The 22,476-nt window shown below is 38.4% G+C and overlaps 1 protein-coding gene and 1 long non-coding RNA gene across 4 annotated transcripts in view; one reads left to right on the plus strand and one right to left on the minus strand.

The window, feature by feature from the left end:
• The window catches only part of LOC141585624 (uncharacterized), a 361,964-nt gene extending 357,915 nt beyond the window's left edge, over positions 1-4,049 (minus strand). Inside the window, exon 1 of the long non-coding RNA XR_012519208.1 lies at positions 4,002-4,049. This is a non-coding gene — a long non-coding RNA (uncharacterized LOC141585624). The remainder of the gene's footprint in view (positions 1-4,001) is intronic.
• A 75-nt stretch (positions 4,050-4,124) lies between these two features.
• UBE2E2 (ubiquitin conjugating enzyme E2 E2) overlaps positions 4,125-22,476 on the plus strand; it is a 357,133-nt gene continuing 338,781 nt past the window's right edge. Inside the window, exons 1-3 of one of the 3 annotated variants that reach the window (XM_074405720.1) lie at positions 4,125-4,350; positions 9,761-9,944; positions 19,099-19,149. In XM_074405720.1, the coding sequence (XP_074261821.1) occupies positions 9,769-9,944; positions 19,099-19,149 (227 nt within the window). In that variant the 5' untranslated portion in view covers positions 4,125-4,350; positions 9,761-9,768. Of the gene's footprint in view, positions 4,351-4,395; positions 4,550-9,760; positions 9,945-19,098; positions 19,150-22,476 lie in introns of those variants that run through there. The other 2 variants (XM_039480217.2, XM_074405721.1) reach the window with 2 other exon arrangements.

A 22,476-nucleotide genomic window follows, 5' to 3' on the forward strand; every position in this document is an offset into this window, starting at 1 on the left:
TTAATTCATTTAATCTTCCCTCTTACCCTAAGATTTAGCTATTCAAATAAGCCCCATTTGTAGGAGACAACTCTGAGGCAGTTAAAAGTTAAGCCACTTGCTCATGGTCACATAAGACGGCAGTAGAGCCAGGATCTAAATAGCCCAGTTCCAAATCATCTCTGCAATGCCTAGGAAAGGCATCAACCTGGTCAAGGCTTTTCTGTTTCTTTCTGAGGTGTCTCCATGTTAAAGATATTTTTATTTATTGTACTAATAACATTATAATAACCACAACAAAGAAAACCTCAACTACAATCTCATTGCTCAACAAATCTCTCATTCTTTCCATTGTTTGGTTAGTCCTCTCTAGAGCTGATTCTTCCTTTCTTACTCCTGTGGTGTCTAAAGACAGCCCCTCAGAACCACTCTTCCTTTCATCCTGTCCTATGTAGTCTCTTGAGATCCTTTACTTCTATCTCAGTACCCCCTTTGTAGTTCCTGGGAAATTGGGTGCAATAGTCCATTCCAGGAGTGAGTGGGACCCCTTGCCCTGGGAGAACTACTATGACAGCAACATCCTTGACACATGGAGGACTTGAGGGGGAACGTCATCATTAGAGAGCAGAGAGCATGCTGCAGTAATCATCCATTGATGCATAACAAAATACTCTCAAAATTTAGTAGCTGAAAACAATAAACATTATCTCCAGGTTCCAGAGTGGCTTAGCTGGGTGTTTCTGGCTCAAGGTCTTTCAAGAGGCAGTTAAGATGTTGGTCAGAGCTTCATTACCTGAAGGCTTAACTAAAGCTGAAGGATCTGCTTTCAAGCTTACACATGTGGATGTTAGCAGATCTTGTTTTTTAGTCACATGGGTCTCTCCATAGGGCTGCGCACAATATGGCAGCTAACTTCCCTCAGAGTCCATGACAGCAGAGAGAGAGAGAGAGAGAGAGAGAGAGAGAGAGAGAGAGAGCGCCAGCACGTGCATAGCCAAGATGGAAGGCTTAAACTAATTTTGGAAGTGACATACCCTCACTTCTCACAGCATTACATCAACCCTAGCATGATGTAGGAGGAGATTACATAAGGGTGTGAATACCAAGAGGCAGGGATCAGTGGGACATCTTGGAGACGGATTACCATACTCAGGCAATGTCTAGGGGTTAGAGGAGCAGCTACCATTCTGTTTGCATCTTAATTTACAAAAATGGCACCCCTTGACATTTTGCAGTGTACAATATATTTGATCATGCATAGTGGTCCAGGTAGCAGCTTCTGAACAAGTGGGGAAGTCAGGGGAATTTGTCCTCAGTACTCCTCTATTCCCTGCTAGAATTTCATTTATTTATTTATGAAACAAACATTTTGTAAAGCATCTGGCTGCACCTTTGTGTTGGTACTGAACTAGGTAGGTAATGGGGTCACAGTTCTAATGGAGTTTCAATTATTCTACACCAGTGTTGCCCTTAAGTATCCAAAACATTCAGGGTAACTATAGCCTCCCTCAAGCAGACTGTATCTAACAGATCATTGACCTCTATCCAATTCTCTCAGGGCTCTAATCTTTGGAAAACCTGAGCTAATATGACGTTTCTTCCAAAGGGTATAATATAAATACATAACAACCCCTGGTAACTGGGTGCCTCACAAGAACAGAAGCTGCTGAAACAAGCAGCCTAGGGCTCCACCAGTATAATGCTTCTGCTAAAATTCAGTCCAGTTCCCCTGCGAGAGGTCTTTCCTATGACCCACCCAGTCAAACTGGAAAACTGTGGCTCTACTTATGAAATTGGCAGTGACAGCATTTTAAGAAGGATCCTTCAAACAACGTTCCCATTTGCCAATTCCAGGAGGTAGAATGTAGGCTCTAAATTAATGCCCAGAAATAATAAATGTAACAAAGGAGAGAGTTCATGATGACAGACTGATGAATCAGAGCAGAAAATGTAAGGAAGATAAGCTATTTGTCTTGGAGACCAAGTTTGCGCCGCAGAAGAGAGAAATGGAGAAAATCAAATAATTATGTTTGTAACACTGGACTCACGGTAAAGTGTCCTTAGGTTCACAGACTCCATAGTCAAACTGCTGATTTCAAGTAGCAGCTCTGCTCCTCACTAACTATGTGACTGTGGGTGAGTGACTTAATCCCTCTGTACCTCAGTATTCTCATCTGTATAGTGCAGCTGATTGGATAAAACCAACTTCTGCGGTGGTTGTGACCTAGTTTAATTAAAGAGCTTAGCATGCTTCCTAGCACAAATTAAGAACACGGTAAGTACTAATTATTATTACTGAAAAAATGAGAACAATATCTATTATGTCATCAACTGAAAGAGACCAATTTCATTCACTCAATCATTCTATTGAATACATATAGCACTGAACCCCAGCACATTTTCTCAAGGTACGTTTATGTGGGAGGGCTGGGAGAGGGAGGAAAAAGAAAGCAGAAGAAGGGGGAAACTAATGAATAAGTAGAAATATATATATTATGTCAGGTGGTGATCATAGAGAAAAATAAAGCAGAGGATGTGGATAGGAAGTTCTGGGGGAGGAGTGGGAGGAATGTTCTAGAGACAGGAAATGGTAAATACACAGGTCTTGAGGCTGAGGAATGCTTAGTGTGTCCATAACAGCAAGGTTGGTGTGGCTGAAAGGAGTATGAGGATGGAGTGAAATTGTACCGCTTGAGGTCAGAGGGATCCTGGCTGGGAATGGTGGGCAGATCATGCCGGGCATGTATCCATATTCAGCCTGGGGAGCCACTGGAATTGTTGAAGAGACACATAATCTAATCTTTGTTTTAAAGGACAGTTGCTGTGTGTGGGTGTGAAGGAGGGAGGAGGTAGAGAGTGTGAGGTAGAAAGATCAGGTAGGTGATAATTACTGAGATGATAGCTTGGACCAGGACATTAGCAGTGGGCAGGGGAGTGAGAAGCAGTGGACATTTTCACCATATAGTTTTGAAAGCAGAGTCAACAGAATTTACTGACGAATATGATGCTGAGTGTAAAACAGAGAAGGTTCAGAGGTAGGGAAAGTTCTGAGGACAAGAATTTTTCTCATTTATTGAATGTCATATACCTACCACCCAGACAGCGCCTGGTATCAATAAATATTCCTTGAATAAATGAAAAGGGTAACTTATTTGTATTAAACCCATTTTGAACTTAGTAAATAGCAGTTAAAACATCTACAATCAAATGAAGTATTGTAGCAACCATAATTTCAGCAATTAAGCAGTGAAATGTCTTCCAATCCTTTCCTCCACAAAGATGGAAGTTTACTTTGCTGCATCCCATTACCAACAACCCAGCACCCAGGTGGTAAGAGAGGCTAGCGGTGGGGGTGGGAGAAACTTCATGGAAGCTGAGTTTGCAAAGCAGGTACATACTTTTTTAACGGTTATTTAGGGTGAGGAGTGCAAGAGAACCTAATGTTCCTTCAGGCCACCTACAGCACTGCAACGTCCCCACATACTTCAACTGGGCCTGACGACGGCTTCCCACTCACCCCGACCGTGCTGCACCCTGTACCCACCACCCGTCTCTTCAATACCCCAGGGCTAAACGGCACGAAGATCCTCTCTACCGGCTGGCGTGCACTCCGGGCTAGGTCGAGCCAAAAGGCAGAAGGGCCTTCGTGCTGCACTCTCGCTCAGCCTGGAAGAACTTTCCAGGCCCTCGTGAAGTTTCCCCGTCTTGGGTGCCTGCGGGCCCGACGCGTCTGCGAGTTTGGGTTGGCGCGTCCCCAGGGTCAGTCCCCGGAGCTACTTCGCGAAAGCTTCGAGGCGAGTGTGAAGTCGCGGCCCGCGGCGGACGGGTGCCAAAGGCCTCCTCGTCCCCCCGCCCGCGCCGTCTGGGGGCAACCCCCAACCCCCGGCCAGCGTTTCCCTTTAACGCGCGTGCCCGTCAAGGTCCTCGCGTCCCCTCCCCTCAAGACACCCCGTCAGCCTCGGTTTCCCCCACTTCTTCCCGTCCTTGCGGAACGCCCCTCGCCCACCCCGCCACAGTCCGACCTGCGCGCGGGACCCAGCTGTCACTTCACTTTTCCGCGCCGCCTCTCCACCCCCTCTCCCGCCCCCTCGTGGCCGCGCGCCGGAGGAGGAGGGACGCGGGGAGGAGGGAGGCGCGCGGCGCCGCACGGCCGACGTGGGGCTCGCGCTCTCGCGGTCTCTCCCGGGCGGGCGCCCGGGCACGCGCAGTCGCGGGTGCGCGCGCGGACGGCCGGGCGGCGGCGGCTCCCGGAGGTGGCGGCTTCACTTTCCAGGACTCAGGGGCCGCCACAGCGACAGCCGCGGGCAGTAGCCTCGGGAGCCGGAGCTGGAACGGCCGGGGGCGGCGGCGGCGGCGGCGGCGGCGCCGAGGGTGAGTCCGGGCGGGCGCGAGCGCGGCGGGGACAGGCGTGGTCGGGTGCGTGGTGCGTGGGTCCGGCTCTCGGTGACTAGACGGTCCGCAGGGGACATCCCGTCCCCGGGGCCTCCCCAGGCTCCCTCCCCCGCGCGCCTCGGCAGCTCTCTCCCCGGGCTTCGGCTGGAGCCCGCGACCTGCGCGGCACCCCCCTCAGGTATTCGCTCGGGCCGCGCCGGTGCCTCCCCTCCCCGGGCGTCCTCCCTCTCGCGGGCGTCCTCCCCGCTCCCTCGACTCCCCTCCGCGCCGCAGGTCTCCGCTTACACCGCCGGCGTCCTGGTTCCCTCCTTCCTCGCTCCCCGCGCCCGGTTCTCCGCGCCCCCTCCCGCGAGCCTCCTGCCCCCGTTTCTCGCCCTTTCTACCCCTCCCCCTCCTTCCCATCCCCCTCTTCTGCCTCTCCTCTCCCTGTCCTCCTTCTACCCCCTTCCGTTCTCAGTTCCCCATCCTTCTCCACCCTCCCAGCGCCTGCCTTCTCCTGGCCGCATCCTGGAACTAAGTCTTTGCAAAAGTACAGGATAAATGTCGCGGTGGAAAGTGCCCGGCTTGATCTTTTGCTATTTTCCCTAATTGCATAATTGCTGCACATGGTGTCTCTCCTGGCGAGTGCCGGGTCTGGCGGCTCCGCCACCGCACGCCGGTGGCCCGCCCGGAGAAGACCTTGTGGGGTATATTTGTGTGTGTCCTGGTGTGGGGTGTGTGTTGTATTGGTCTTTTGTGATGCCTGGCGCTTGTCACAGTTTGGAACCGAAGCCCATTTTTCTCTGGTCTCTTCTCTGCAGCCCCCACCGGCCTGGTTTGAAACTGGATTCCCTCTGTCCTCTCCCCCTTCTCCCTCCTCCACCCACTTCTCCCCCTCTCCTGTCCTCTCTCTCGTAATGTTTTGATCCTTTTGCCCTTTACCATTTCTAATGAAGATAAAGCGTGGCTTCTTGTGGCTTTTTTTTCCCACGACCAACCAGAAATGTCCAATCCATCTTCCCTTAAGGAAATTAAGGCCGCTTTAGAAAGACATCATCCTGTGCTCGGTGGCTGTTAGACCCATTTGCATGTTTCCAAGACTCGTCGTTTTGTATTGTGTGTTCTCGAGAGTCTATTCAAATATTTTTATTTAAAAGTACGAAGGGAAGTGCTACGGTTTACCCTCAGATTGTCTCGCGGTTCAGAAAGATTTTACGCTCTTCTTAGTGTTTGATCCCTGATTGTTTAAAAAGTGTGTTTCTAGATATGTGACAATTCAGTCAGGACTTTGTGAATCTAAATATTTGCCAACTACGACAATTTGGATGCTCCTTGGCTCTTTGGAGTTCTGTATGTGGGCTGATGCTTAAAATGGAGTGTTTTCATGTAATGTCATACCCCATTCTCTCTCTCCTGCTGCACCTTTTACCCCCAAATCAGGTGTTCCACTGTTATTTTCTGCATAAATGTCTTTGCAGTTAAATTTAAAGCTGGATATTGCTGTGCGCATATACTGTGTACTATTTTGTTTTATATTTTAGAAAAGTTTAGAAACGTGAGTAGGAAGACAAGATACATATGACAGAATTAAACGCTTTCCTGTTATAAAAGCTCGAATGAACACTTGTTTTGCAGTTTTGTACTGTTATAAGGCTTATCTGGATAGTAGTCTGAATTTATGGAATGACTGTAGTTTCCTTTATGTAGTCAGTGATATTTCAAGCCAAATGATTTCATTTTTATGGAACACGTGAGTTTCATTCACTGTATGTTGCTAATTTCCAGGTCTGTAATTACAACGTAGAGTACATAGCTAATACAAGTTTAGTTTGTGTTGAAGAAGGAACAGAATTTAAGCCTCTTAAAATAGTTTTAGGAAGGACTACCTTACTATTTTATGTTTAAAAATCAAGTTTTACTTTGAGTTATGAAATAAGCATATTAATTTATATATCTCGGTATCTTTGAAACTATCATTGGAGAGTAGCTCTTTGCTTCTAACCCTGGGATTTAAGTTTATCTTCCCTGTAGATTAGATAATCGGCTCAGATTAGCTGTTGAGGAGTTGATTTTAAAGTGCTAATTTAGAAGATAATGTTTAAAGAATTTTAGGAATTTTTATTCATTTGTACTTTAGAGATACATCAATTTTACACTTATGACTAATTAAAATGATTTATAGACCACTTTTTCTTCATAAAAATTTGTTGCACCTGAGTGGTACAGTTTTTTTCTGTGCTTTTTCTGTAATCAAGTAGTCAAAAAACAAACCCAGAAGAAATTCCTTTTATTAGTGATATTTGAAAAAGAGATGTGAAAACTTTATTTTTATAAGTTCCCGTAGTGGTATCAGTGGCCTGAGATGGATTCATCATTTGTAGGTTAACATTTGAATGAAATAAGATATCTTAAGTCAAAAGTGGAAATAATTATTTTCCTTAATGTAAAACTAGAAATTATGCCTCTATTGGGGCATTTTAAATAGTATTTTTATTAGTTCTCTAGTGAGACTAATTTTTACTTTAGTCTTCCTTTGATATTCGGCAGTAGTTTATGAAATTTGGGTTTCACATTATGGCTCAGATCGTATCATTGAGTAATCTTTTTAAGGAATTATGTAACTATGGCATTATTTGATAGTATGTAAATGCACATAAATAAGCATATTAAGAAGAATGTGGCTTTATAACTAATGTGATACACAACTGAAACTCTCAGCATAGTTTATTAAATCATAGTTTATTAAACTGAAGCTGCAGCCTCAGTGTAGAGAATATTATTTCATTGAGATTCCCGTATATTTGTCATATAATGGATTGCTTCTGGTTTAAAATGTATGAAATGATGTCTCATTTCACAATTTAAGGTGTTGCTGGCAGCATTTTGCTGTATCTGAGCAGCTTTCCCTGAGTATTGTTCTCTTTTTCACTCCCATGCATGCCACCCTATCTGATATGCTATTATGTACATACTTTCAAGGTTTTAAACATCTGATAAAATTTAACTGAAAGAAGTAAGGTGAAAGAAAAACAATGTTAAATCCAAGAATGAGAATTTAGAGTGAAATAAAACTGAAAAAAAGCAAGAAATATGTTACGACTTTTAGAGCTAGATGTGAAACATACTGATATAAAATATCAGCATTCTATTAAGTGACTTTAGTGCTCATAAAAGATGTCACAGCAGTAGAGACTGATGCTCTTCATTTACAGAATAGGTAGAAAAGTAGTCAGCTTTTCCGTTAGTATGTTTCAGAACTGTTGGGGTAGACCTGTTTTTGTTTGGCATGGGGAGCTGTTCTAGTTGAAGGGGTGCTGGTGGTGTGTGTGTGGTGTGTCAGTGAAAGCATTCACTGTTTTCTTTTGACTCTTTGCCTCTCTCTGCTTCCTGATGCTTCCATTCTTTTGCATTGCTTTCTGATTTGCCTTACAAAAATTTCAATCCATTAAAGATCCGTGTTACAACATTGCTTTTGCTTAGAGCAAGCTACAAGTTAAATCTTTGGTAATGATGAATTTTCATCATATGAAAGCTATCTATTTGGACTAAATTATAGTAATTAAGAATTTTGCTTTATTTGAAGTATTTTTATGTATTCTTATTCTTGATCATATGAGAAACAGTTTTATTTGAACTTCTAATTCGATTAATCAAAAGAATCCATTTCAAAAGGAATTTGTTCAGTGTACCTATAATTTTTAAAGGTGTATTTTGTGTTGTTAATGGTACTTGTTAAGCATAGGTAGTTTTGTTTTCAAAGAGGTGTCTGAGAAGGTAGCTATACAGTGCTCAAAGTGATTATTAGGTGATAAAACCGTGGTAAGCACAAGGCCTTTTAGAGTCTGGGCATAGGTTTTGTTGGTTCAGTTCCGGATTTGTCAGAACACTCTAAGCTAGTCAGCTCATAAGGGATGTATTCATAGTAATCAAACTCAGATATTGATTATGATAGAATGACAGTTGATAAGAGATACTCCTTTTCACTTACAGGAGTTGTGTCTGCTGTCTAGGTTATAATAGCTATCTAAATATCAAGGTATTTTGGAAATTGAGTTGGTAGTCAGAGCTGCTTGGGGAGCATGAACTCAGAGGAGAGGGAATTTGAAAGCCTTGAGGAATATTTTAACCGGACTGTGAAAAAAAAAATCTTCAGTGTCTTCATCTCTTATGAAAAATGGTTGCTTTAGTATACAGCTGAATCAATGCTGACACCATCATACGGTTAAGTTTTTATTTAGAATCATGCAGTCATGTAGGCCTTGTGTTCATCTGTTACCGCAAAGTCATCAATTTATTAGTTTGGAGAATTTTAACCATAGCCCAGCGCTGAGGATGTACTGATTTGAATAGGGATTTGAAAATGTCCACCCATTTTTCTGTTTCCACAGCTTTTTGTACTAACCTTCGTTTTAGTATTTAGCAAGTTAGCTAGTCCAGGTTTTTCTCAGTTGTGGGACCAAAGGGCTTAGCACAGTGTCTGGTAGAGAGTAGACCCTTAATCATTTTCTTCATAACAGCATTATTATATGTAATTCACATACTATAAAATTTACCCTTTAAAAATGTACAACTCTATAGTTCTTAGAATATTTACAATTAGAATTGTGCAATATTACCATTGCCTAATTTAAGAACATTTATATCACCCCAAAGGGAAGCATCATACCCATTAGCAGTCCTTACTACTCTCACTCCCCTTACTCCCTGGCAACCACTTACCCACTGTATTTTTTTTTTAATTAATTTTTTTTTTCTTTGAGACAGGGTCTTACTGTGGCACTCAGGCTGGAATGCAGTGATACTAATCTTTTTTTTTTTTTTTCTTTTCTTGGTAGAGATTGAGTCCCACTGTGTCACCCAGGCTGGTCCTGACTGGGCTTCCCAAAGCATTGGGGATTACAGGCGTGAGATCTGGTTACTGAATTTTGTGTTTATGGATTTGCCTAGTCTGGACATTTCATATAAATAGTCAAACAGTTTGTGGTCCTTTGTGGCTGGTTTCTTTCACTTCGATAATGTTTCAAGGTTCATCCATTTTGTAGCACGTAGACACTGTACTTCATTCTTTTTTATGGCTAGTAGTACATTATGTGGATATACTACTACATTTTGTTTATTCGTTCATCCCTTAGTGGATATTTGAGTTGTTTCCAATTTTGGTTATTATTTATATAATGTTGCTATGAACATTTCACGTATAAATTTTGTATATTTTCATTTTACAATATACTTTGAATGGATGAAAGAAAAGTTTTAGCGACTCCCAAAACTGCATTGTTTTGTAAATGACCAGTTTATCCACTTTTTATTGAGATTTACTTGTTTTCTTTGAGGCTTATTCTCTGTGTCATGGAGGTAGCGTACTGTAGTTCTCACAGCTGAATAAATGATTTTTGATTCTTTAATCCAGGATCTAAAATGTCCACTGAGGCACAAAGAGTTGATGACAGTCCAAGCACTAGTGGAGGAAGTTCTGATGGAGATCAACGTGAAAGTGTTCAGCAAGAACCAGAAAGAGAACAAGTTCAGCCCAAGAAAAAGGAGGGAAAAATATCCAGCAAAACCGCTGCTAAATTGTCAACTAGTGCTAAAAGGTACCTCAGTTATTGTAACCTTTTTGTTTTTGGTATCAGTTTATCATCTTAAGTTCCATTTTTCTCTTGCAAGTAATCATTTTTTCCGGGATGTGTAAGCCATGAACCTCATGGATTTTTCTTTCCTCTTATAGATGATCTTTTTTTACATGGTTTTAACCATAGGGAACCTAAGTATTTAAAGTCAGTTAAATGGCATGGCAGATTCATAAAATACATATCCATAGTGTGTTTGTGTTTTTGTGTATTGTTAAGGAAGCATATACAGGATGTGCATGTAAAATTGCAGTGGTTTCATTTATGGTTACTTGACCATAAATTTTTTTTCCTGTTCAGTAACACAGAATAGAGATTAAGAATCTTTTGAAGTAGTTATTGAGTGAATGATAGTTTATTTTCCATTACTCTCAGTTGGTAAAGTCAGAAATGCTGACATTAGCAACAAGTGCATCTTGGTTTCATTACATTAGTCAGTGGATCTGTCTTGATACACAGTTTCTCTTTCTCTAGAGAATAGATGGATCTGGAAAGTAGATATTTGAATGATTTTCTCTTGGTACATCAGTCTTTTAAGATGATTGACATGTCATTGGACTTAAAGGGAATCTGTTTTGATATTGTTGCATTACAGAATATCTCTTGGAAAATAATTCGAAAGATAAATATAGTGTCTCCTGATTCTGTGATTCTATGTTCTTGCTTTGTTTTTGTATGTTTTATATTGATCAAATAGGAAGTATAAATAAAAGCAGCCTAACTTTTAGGCATAGCGGAATGTCTGAATGTTGAATTACAACTTTACATGTTATTGTATGCTGTGGATTAAGGGGAACTCCTTTCTCAAAGATTTAAAAAAAAACATTATTGGGCCAGGCACAGTGGCTCAAGCCTGTAATCCCAGCACTTTAGGAAGCCGAGGCGGATGGATCAAGAGGTCAAGAGATTGAGACCATCCTGGCCAACAAGGTGAAACCCCGTCTCCGCTAAAAAAAATACAAAAAAAATTAGCTGTGCATGGTGGCATGCGCCTGTAGTCCTAGCTACTGGGGAGGCTGAAAACGGAAGGTGCAGTGAGCCAGGATCGCGCCAGTGTACTCCAGCCTGGTGATACAGCGAGACTCTGTCTCAGAAAAAAACAAAACAAAACATTATTATAGTCTAGTAGACCTTGTTTCCCTTTGGCTTAGCCAATCTACAGGGTTGGAAAGAACCTTCTCAGGTTCCTTGGTGAGAGATGTTGGAGGGATGGTGAGTGGTTATTTAAAGGTACGAGAGTATTCACTTTCCCTTTCCTGGGAGAGTATTGCTGATCCCTGCCCTCTATTGAAGGAGCTGTGTGAAAGTGCGGAATTTAAACTTTTAGTCCTGTATACTAGAACATGCTAGGGTAGGGAAGAGGGTTCAGTTTGTTTTGCCATCACACCACAAGTACAGGGGACTCAGCTAGCTGACCCTTCCGTTGCCTGACCACAACGCAAATAACCTGCTTAGAGGTGACCTGGGAAATGGAGGGTGGGGTTAGGATGGATTAAAAAGGTGGAGAATAGAGAAAATATGACATTTAGATGAAAGAAGGAGGTTGATGTGGGTGGGTAGGAGATGTTCAGGTACAGATCGTAGTTCCATGTAGTTTAGGAAAATCTAATTCAGTCCTCAGTGTCTTTAGTTTGTCAGAAAAGAGGAAGGATTCGTTGGCCAGGTCTGTGGGGAATAGGGTTCTGTGGGGGCTGTGCTTTGTTCTGTGACTGCTGGTTAGCAAAGTCACTTGTTTTGGTGAGGCTCTGCCTTTCCCCCTAACTGGGAGCACCACTATAAAATACCTCAGAATCATATTTCTTGGGTGATATGTCAAAGACCAAATTCTGCTTATGAAAGATGTACTGTTTATGAGTTTTTCAAGTATGTGGGTCTTCATTTTACTACAGTATCTGTAGAAAGTACAGATTATACAAGCCTAATGATAGATTTCATGAGGGAAACATATAGAAGATATTTTTTTTTTTGCATTGTCAAAAAAATATGTCAAGATAAAACCTAGTATAGAGATAGTGTATGTGTAGAGCCAAGGACAGTGCCTGATTAGCAGTAAATAGAAAGTGGTTGTATTGCGTTGGTCAAAGTAAGAAGTGTCTTTTGAGTTGTTGCTTCCTGGCTGAAAGAATCCGTATGTCTGCAAATTCTTGTTAATCTGTGATTTTCAAATTGTGGTTCATGATCTTTCTCTAGAAAGGTCTTCAGTTAGTTTTTGGGTGACAGTGTATGAAGTGATATAATAATTTACTGTTTATTATAAAAATTTACTATTTAATATTTAATAAATATTTAATACATTTACTATTATAAAAATTTACTATTTAATTTACTATTTAAGTATAAAAATGTGGCTTCACTACTCTTTTTTTTTAGATGGAGACTCGCTCCTGTCATGCCGGCTGGAGTGCAGTGGTGCAGTCTTGGCTCACTGCAACCTCCACCTCCCAGGTTCAAGTGATTCTCCTTCCTCAGCTTCCTCTGTAGTTGGAATTACAGGCGTGCGCCACCATGCCTGGCTAATTTTTGTATTTTTAGTAGAGATGGGATTTTGCCGTGTTGGCTAGGCTGGTATCGAATTACTGACCTCAGGTGATCCACCCACTTCAGCCTCTCAAAGTGCTAGGATTACAGGCATGAGCCATCACACCTGGATCACTACTAATGTTTTAATTTAAAAAAAAAAAAAGTATTCTCCCCTCTGTCTTCCTCCAGTTCAGTTGATAGTGTAGTTATTGATTCTTTCCCATTTCTGCTTAAGTTCTAAGCACTTAGAAAAAAAATTGGGAATTATGAGGATAGAGGACTCCCCATCTTTTAAGTTCACTGTCATATCTGCAGTGCCTAGCAGAGTATGGTCACAATATTTATTTACCGATTGACTTGGAACCCTGAGCTTATTATAGGAATTGGATTCATGAATATTAGGATCTTGGTACTAGTGTGTTCAGAAGATTAAAAGTTAGAGGTAGTTTCAAAATAAATTTTATTTCATACTTTTTGTTGATGATCACTTTTATTCAGATGAAAAGTCTCTCAAATAGTGTCATTTTATGAGGTAGTGAGTAGCATTGAAGAGCTTAAACTCTAGAGACAGGATGTACATTTGAATCTAGGTTCTAGCATTTAGTAGCTGTAGCTCTGTGGTCTTTTCTACGTTCTTTTTCTTGATATATTTTTTTTTTCTTTTTTTCCAAGGTAGAGTCTTGTTCTGTCACCCAGGCTAGAGTACAGTGGTATGATCTCCAATTCTTGGGCTTATTCAGTCCTCCTGCATCAGCCTCCCAAGTAGCTGGGATTACAGGGGTATGGCACTTTTGAGGCAGAGTCTTGCTGTCACCCAGGCTGCAGTGCAGTGTATTATCTCCAACTCCTGGGCTCATTTAGTCTTATTGCCTCAGTCTTCCGAGTAGCTGGGATTCCAGGGGTATGTCACCACACCAGGCTAAAGTTTTAATGTATATTTTGCTGGGATGAGAGTCTCCTATGTTACCCAAGCTGGCCTTGAACTCCTGGTTGCAAGTGATCTCTCAAAGTGTTGGAATTACAGGCATGAGCCACTGTGCCTAGCCTCTGCGATCCTGATGTATGATTACAGCTCTGAGCCTCAATTTCTTCTTTCTTGGAAGGAAGATGATAATGTTACACTCTTGACAAGGTTCTTGTGAGGACTAAATATGATAAAGCATTTGTTTGGCACATAGTAAGCTCTCACAAATGCTGTCACTAAAAGACTTAGTTAAAGTCTATAATGGTATTTTTCAAGTCTATTTGGAACAAACTTTGGAAAAATGAGGTATATGTTAACCTTCAAGGCCTTAATGCTGTTGTTAAACTAGAAATACTGTAATTAAATGCATTTTGTAGTGACTTAGGAAAACTGCTTGCATGTAGGTGCTCAGTTATAATATGAAATGTACTATAATTGTAGAATTAATAATTGCTATAATGCAGTAATTGTGGAATTAATATGCTGGTTTAGAAATACGATTTCTTGAAAAATCTCATATTTGTGATATTACAGAATAGTGATATACAGAAAACATTTAAGTATTTAAACAGTAGTGGAAGTTAATTTCTGTCTCAGAATTAGGAGGAAATATTATAGTTACATCTTTGATGCATTTTTGCTTTTCTTTGGCAAGAATTTGTTTCTTAAAAAATTGTCATGCTCTTACCACAGCCTGTTCTCTTGATATATCTATATCACTCTTGTTATATTTGCAAGTATGTGGTTGGACTATATTTGCAGTGACAGATTTAGATGATTTTGATTAAATCGACTAGTCAGTTCAATAAAACATCTATTTTGAGATCTTCATTGAATTTATTCTGCTGCTGCTTTTACGGGTTGACACATCTGTAAATGTGAATTTTAAATCATATTTATTCTAAATTATGTTCAGAGTAGACATGGTGATTTTATTTTTAGACACTCAATATGATACTGTTCAAGGTATAGTTTTTGGTTTCAGACTCTACCTTTTTCTTAGGTTGAAAGATTAATTTCACTATATTCCAGTTTGATCTTTTATTATATGGGCTCATCTAAGTTTGTTTTCCACATGAGAGTGAAATAGTACTTTTATAGATACTCTTTTTGTAATTACTGTATTTTCTTCATTCTAAATGTACATTTTAAAACTTTTTAACGTTTCTGAAATTGGGACACATCTTAAAGTTGATGTGCACAATTATTGACGGTTTGTCTTAAAAATCAATGATCTTTTAGAGTTGTAGATACACAGTATATACCACCATTCAGGATTAAACTCTAGGCTTGTTATTTGCAATGGCAATGTGTTTTCTAAAGATGGCTTTGACATTTAAAACAATTTTAATAATTAGTTACATGATGCTTTCTTGAGAATAGGTTCATTTTGGAAGGTTTTCACTAGGTGATTCAATTGATTAGAATAGGGTTTCTTAGGTGACTGAGGAAGGTAGTGTGTAAGGAAATATAGAAAGTTATCTAGATGAGATGAAGGGTTTTAAAAAATTACTGCTAAGATAGCACTTTGTGCATCTACATATCCACACATTCATGTTCTCCTTGGCTCTAAGTAAATTTTTGAATTTCTTTAACCAAGATATGTGTATGTGTGTGTTTTAAACATGTCAGTACACATACACTGCTTCATTTTTCTGAACCCTTACTCCAGTATATTGATGTTCACATGAATGTTTCATATCTTCTCTGTTCTGTATGATTTTGGTACCATATTCTTCATTTAAGTCTGAATGAATCATGATTGTTATGATTCTACTCCCCCGCTATTTTTTCTTAAAAGCAAATAACAGTCCCACACAGTACTCATATTGTACTCTTATCATTCATTCCTGGAACAGTTAAGGTATAAAGTGGAGTAATATATATATATTGAAATTTAATTTGTGTGTTGCTCCTGACTTGCCTCGGTAACATTGGGTAGTTGCTGACTTCTGTATCATACTAAGGGGTGACACTGCCTTGTGGAAATTGGAAATTTAGGCCATTGTCCAGGTGATTTTTGTGTAAAATAATTTTGTCTTAAAAGTTCTGATGAGGAAGGTCTTTTTGTTTGACTTAGCAAGATAATAGTTCCCCATCTTTCACCTTAACCAGTGTAAAATAATTAGCCTTAGATTTCCTTGTCTTTTAAATGGGGACTGATAAAAGAGAGACTTAAGAGAATTTTGTGAGTTTTATCTAATCACTTTTAATGGTAAAAGATCATCATGGGAAAGGTACACTGTAAGTGTGAATTATTGATACTTTTCATTTTTCCTCACCCTAAGAGACAGTGCCTGAAATAGCTACCTTCCTTATCCCACTTGTCAAGGCTGAGAAACTTAATACATACTATGATCACAACTTTTGAGAGAATAGAATTGCTGTCATTGAAAACAGCAGGACATCTTACAACCGTTTAAATAGCAATTCTTAGTATAATCTTTTCTGCTGACAGAAATATGACCATTCTAGGTAACTGTGGCTCAAAATATATTGTAATATATTGACTTACTGCTCAGACTTGTTGAATTTATCAGTAAATTGCTTTTTATATTGAATAATGGAGACTTATAGGGATCTGGAGTTGAAATTTTGTTATAGAATTATATGACAGAAAATTATGATTTGCCAATTTTCTTTTCCCTTAGAAAAGAGGGTCTTATTCTTGCCCAGGCTGGAGTATGTGTTATGATCATAGATCACCATGGCCTCAAATTCCTGGGCTCAACTGATCCTTCTGCCTTGGCCTCCAGAGTAACTGGTACTATAAGCACGCACCAGTATGACCAATAGTTTCCTGAATTTTTTGTAGAGAAGGGGTCTCACCATGTTGTTCAGGTTGGTCTCAAATTTCTGGCCTCAAGTGTTCCTCTTCCATCTGCCTCCCAAAGCTCTGGTATTACAGGCCTAAGCCACCGATACTGCACCTGGCCCATGATTTGTGAGTTGTTTTTTTTGTTTGTTTGTTTGTTTGTTTTTTGTTTTTTAAACCAAAAGGGGCAGTATAAATATAAAGCAAGATGTGTTGTTTGAAAATTGCAAAGAAGTTTTTTTATGTTAAAAATAGATTTCTCTGACAGTTTAAGGATGCTTTTTAGAATGCTTATTCTTTTGGTTCTCTTAGTTTATAAACAATTTTTAAAAGTTGTTTATGTTTCTGATAACAAATTAAACAATACATAGATTTTTTTATGGAAAGCAACAGTTTTTAATGCACCCTCTTCCCCTGATTCTCCCAGTTCCATTCCCTTGAAGCAGACTCTTTAGCTGTCTTTGCTCTTATTCCTTCTGGTGGTTTTCTGCATAACTCTAAATAATACACCCGTTTCTTGTTGAATTGTTAATTGAAATAATGTATTTTGATGCCCTGCTCTGAAATATGAAGATTTAGTTTGCTTACCTGTTCTCCCTTTCTTTTTCTTCCTCCCGGTTATGATAGTTAAAAAATTTTTAAAAAGATGATTGGTTGCCTTCATACTCTAAAAAATATATTTAAGCTTTGATTTCTTGTTCCTACAAATAACATGTTTTTTATTCTCTATTTGGTAAATTGGGGATGTTAATATCATCTCTGTCCACTTTTAGATGGTTTGTATTAGCTACACTTAATTTTACATCTTCAATGTTGATAACATTTAATTTATATAGTGCTAATAACCAATCTTCTATGCTTTGTCGGTCAGTAAAAGACCAATAAATTGTGTATTTATTGTAACTGTAAATATTCAATGCCAGACAAAACAGCATATTAGGATTAATTACACATCCAGTGTCAGGATCTCTGGGCTTCTCAATGAGTCAGAGCATTTAGGCAAAATATATCAAATCTTTCTCGCCCCACCCCACCTACAGTGTCTGATACTTAATTAAAATTGTTTTACATTTTAGTTTGCTTCATATTTCATCTGTGATTTTCTTACATAGCTTTATTTCTGCTTACTTCCCCCAGTACTCCCTTTGGTAGTCTGTTATATCCATATACTCTCTGCAGCCCCCTCTTGCCTGTCTCCACTTGTTTGATTTACACCCATCTGTTTTGTCTTACAGAAATACATTGAAATTTCTCACTCATTGGTGACTACCATCTTTTTCTTTGCTGTTTATTCCTTTTTTGCTTTTTCTGTATTCCACCTGCCCACCCAGTGGAGTCCTGCATGACTGAGAGGTGAAAGTGTGTCTACTTAGTTTGCCATCTTTAACTGGAACTTAGCTATTTAGTTTTGAAGTGTTTGTTTTATACTTTTGTGTGAAATCCATAACATGTGTTCTCTTATATCTAATCTTTGAGACTTCTGTCATTTAAATATGGGCCATATGTACCTTGTATGCATCTAAATATATCACAGAATCTGTATTAGAAGGAAGTTATAGTGTGTTAAAGATAAAAGAGATCACAGAGTTTGTTCTAGTTAACCTGTTTTATAGGACAGAAAATGGAAGCACAGGGAGAGAGAGCAAACATGTGTGAGCAGTATTCTTGCCCAGGCACTCAATTTAATAGCCTAGCAGAATTACAATGAAATTTTTTTGACTTTGAATTTCTTAGCCTTGCTCTGATTCATAATACCTCACCAAGCTTGAATCACGTGGTTTAGAGAAGTGAAAATTATGTTAGTAGCATGCAGTTTCTTAAGGAAGTTGAGACCAATTCTATTGCAGGGTTCCCATTTATTCTAGTAGTTTGTTGTCTTCAAAAACGAGTAGAAGGAAATTGTTTGAATGTAAATATTTTTGTTCAAATTCTTATTTTCGAAAGATACTTTAATCAGTTATTATCCATATACTATCACAATAATTACCAGATAACAGGCATCCAGCTGTTAATAACCCCATATTTAAAAACCAAGGCAAAGGAGAAGAAACGTTTTTGAGAATTTTTTGGTAATTGATTTAACAAAACCTACATTTAATAAGGTATGAATGAGAGTTAAGGGATTGTTAAGTATAGTGTTAGAAAACAGTGGTGCACCTTTCAGCCTTTTTATACGTACATAAGATGTTAGATGCAGTTAAAAGAGTGTAACACATCAGGATAGTGCAGGCTTAAAAAAAAAATTGTTTTGCATGAAGCTCGTGCAATGACATTAATTACTCATGTAATATTAGGATAGTTCTAGCAGATGAAATAGTATTAAACTTCAGAGTCCCAACCTGCTCCAAATTAGAAGCGCCAGAAAGGAATCCCATGTGCATCTTGACGGCAGTTTCAGGTATTGGAATGAGATCCTGAATCTTTTCTTCACCATTTGATTGTAACAGTTAGGATACCTGAATTTAACTTAATATCAGCTTTCCATCTGTGTGGGAATGCTCTAATACAAAACAGAAGTTAGAATGACCTATGAATGGTATGGCAGAAATTTCCAGTTTTAGAAATTTTAATTAGTGCTGTCAGTGGTTCAGTGAAGTCATAGCGTTCCTTCCACAGGTTGCGTGCACTGTTAGATGCATCGTTAAAAACCTTGGCAGAAATTGCTACTTCATTGTTGGATATGATGCTTCATACAGTATTAGTATTTCAAACTAATAGCTTACCAAAGGGAAATACTGTTGAAAAATAACATTTTATTGAAATAAATTGTTAACAGTGAAGGTATTTTTAACATAATGTTCTTTGTCTTTATTTTAAAGAATTCAGAAGGAACTTGCAGAAATTACTTTGGACCCTCCTCCCAACTGTAGGTAAGTACTTATGGTTTTTTATTTACTTGTATTTTTTGCAGAAGGTACATTTGAGCTGTTGGTTTTATATGCAATTGTTGTTGTAGTCTGATTAATTAGTAAAAACATCATTGTGGTTTGACCTTAAGTGACTGTGGAAGATAGTGGTTTTTGTCATCTCTGTGCAGAAATGGAATGTTCAGCAAGTATGTTTGTAGTGGTAGAACGGAGTTGCCAAAAGTAGTGTAATGCAGTAACAATAAGATAATGAAATTATAGGGTAACAAATATAATTACCTTTTAGTGGAAGAGGTGTTAGGGCATTAAATGGTTTTTTTAAATGATAGAATAATAGAGCATGGCTAAAATATTTGCTGTGTTGTAATTATTTAATTGTTATCTTGGTGGAATTTGATTTTTAAAAGCACAGACACATTAAACAGTGTTTCTTCATGGTCATTGGTTGTGACTGGGTGAGAATGGGTGATTTGAGGCAATGATGTTAAATGTAAAACACTTTCTCCCTTTATGACCATGACCCCGAATTTTCTGGTCAGTGTTTACTTTTAAGAAAGTAAAGTGCTCACTGAGAAATGGTTAATGTTATACAGGTACATAGTCAAGAAGGAGAAAAATAACCTCCTACCTTATGCTGCTGCTTTGGGTCTGGTGCAGTAGTTAGAAGATGGCTGTTTGGCTATTTTTAAGACATTTATTTCTGTTTTGATGTGAGGTCAGCATTGGAACTGGGCCAACCTGGAGTTTTTCTGGTTTAAAATGGTAATCTTATGCATTGAAGGTGAGAGGGCAGATTAAATAAAAATCTTTCCAACATTGAATGCAGGTAGAATTTTTGCTTGGTATGATTTCTGACTTATCTTATTTTTATGTGAAAACAAAGATAACAATGGTGAGAATTAATGAAAGTGAAAATTTTGCATATGGCTAATTGATAGTTGGCTATTTGACAACTATTTTGTGTAGGAAAAGTTCTAATAGGACTTACTTTGTGATGAGTCTAATATGGTTCTTTAAATGAGTCATGTACAGTGTATAAACTATAATATTCAAAGAATGTTTCAATAGAACAAATATTTCTTTGTTAGCTAAAACTTTAACATAAGACTTTTTGTCACACTTAGGACTGTATTACATCAAAGCTGTTTCAGATGGCAGATCATTGTTTAGCTTTTGGTGGTCAATCCTTATAATGAATTGATTTGTGGAAAAACCCCAGTTTGAATTAAACCTAACATCCTTTGTTTCTGAGGATAGTATTTGTTTTAATGGTCTGAATCTTAAAAAAAAAAAAAAACATATTATTAATATATTACATATACTATTTTTGTAACCTTTTTTATGAACAATTGAATTGATACTTAATTTATACACTTTTTTGCTTACATTTTGACGACCCCAATCACTGGCAGAATAAACAACTTTGTTTTAGTGAGTTTGTTTAAGGATCATTTTTGGTAAATGAAATCTGAATACAGTATCAAGTGATATAGACTGAAATTTTGCTATTAGATGACTGAAGAAAGGAATTATATAAAGGTTATTATTTAAGTAAACTAAAATAATGGAACCATAGCTCTATTTAAAGTAATAAACGTTTATAGTGTCAGCTGAAATTTGGAGGTTTACTTTGTCTTTCAGCCTTACTTAATGGTTCATGTGTAAGCTCTTCATAAATAGAGCAAAATGTTTATTACAGGTTTGTTTTCATTTGTAAATGTAGAAGTCACACATGAGACCTTCAGACAGTTTCGGGAAAGATACCTACTTTAGTTAATTTTCTGGCTTGGGAATTTACAAGGAAATCCTCACTTGTCGTCTGAGGATTGGATAGCTGGTAAGTTTGCTTTAGAAGCTAAGTCTGCAGTACAGTGGTTTTGGCTCCTTTATTGATTCCAAAACAGTTGCTTGGACTGGGTCAGGCAGAGAGAAAAGTTACTTACCTTCGTGTGTCACTCCCTCTGGAGCAAAAGATCCTCTGTGCTGTGGCTGATTCATAAGTGTTGATTAACTAGTTTTACATTTTCTATGTGTGCTTGTATTACTTTATATGAATGTTTGGTGTGCTGTTTAAGTGCATCACTGTGGTCTTTGGATTGTTTGGTGTCAAATATTTAGTTGTGTTTTGTAGTTTATCTGCCCATCTATATTTCAAATGTGGCTACCATCTTCAGAAAGAGGTAGGTCATAGTGTTAGTTTGGCTTATTTTTGGTCAAAGTTAACAGTACTTTTGTGGTTGATTTTTGCAAGTTCTGCACTGCCTACATTGGCCTAATGACTATAATGGATTAATTTATCAAAATAGAGCCAATTAAAGTTATCTGCCAAATAGAAGTCATAGTCCTTTACTTAATCAGTTAAGTCATACCTCATGTCAGTAGAAAGCATCCCCTTACTACTACTCCCTTTGTGGATTATCTCTCCAATCACACATGCCTTTCAAAACCCTGCCTTTTGGTTCCCTAGGATGTTGTTAGTCTGCTATCACATGTAAAGGTTATATGTGAAGGAACATCTGTGGGTTTACCTGTTCAGTCAGAGAGTTGAGAACAATTTTTTCTATTTGTTGTCTGGGTAGGGGTTGTTGTGTGTCATATTCCATTTAGAGTGTGGTTTATACTATTTCCAGGAACCTTAACAGACTGGTACAATCCAATACTGTGTGTATGTCAGGTCAGATGGAAACTGGATTTTGTTGCATCTCTTATGTGATAGCTAGTTAAACTTCTTTTGGAATCATAGTGAAAGAACTGTATGTGTTTAAGCGTTATGCAAATCTGTCATTTAAACAAGTTGAGAATACAAAGTCACCCTGAATCACAGCATTTAATGTAAAGTTTTATGCAAGGCATTTTTAGAGGAAGTTATTCTGATACAGTATTGGCTGAATGGTTTCCAGGTTTTAAATAAACAAATATTATTTTAAAGAATACTCACAAATGATTTAGTAGATTAAATTATTTCTTATAGGAAATATTTGCCCCTACATATTTCAGATTTTTTTCTCACTTTATTGTTGTCTTTGAAGTAAAAATTCAGTAAGATAGTTTTATTTTTGAAGCTGGGTTAAATTTACCATTCTTTTTAAAAACATTACTTACAGTTTAATGAGTTAATATTTAAAAACAAAACTTTATAGCTAAGAAAAAATTTCTGCTCGTAGAATCATAGAATCTGTAGGGCCATAGGCATAGAAGATTACACATCATTTGAGTGAAATTTGGTATATGCTTAGAGTATTTTCTGTAAATAGTGGAATGTATTTTTCTTGGCCTTAACTCTCATGTTGGATAACATAACTGACCCATGACATTTGCAAGGGCTCTATC

This window comes from Saimiri boliviensis, chromosome 9 (assembly GCF_048565385.1).
Source record: "Saimiri boliviensis isolate mSaiBol1 chromosome 9, mSaiBol1.pri, whole genome shotgun sequence".
In the NCBI taxonomy this organism is placed as follows: domain Eukaryota; kingdom Metazoa; phylum Chordata; class Mammalia; order Primates; family Cebidae; genus Saimiri; species Saimiri boliviensis.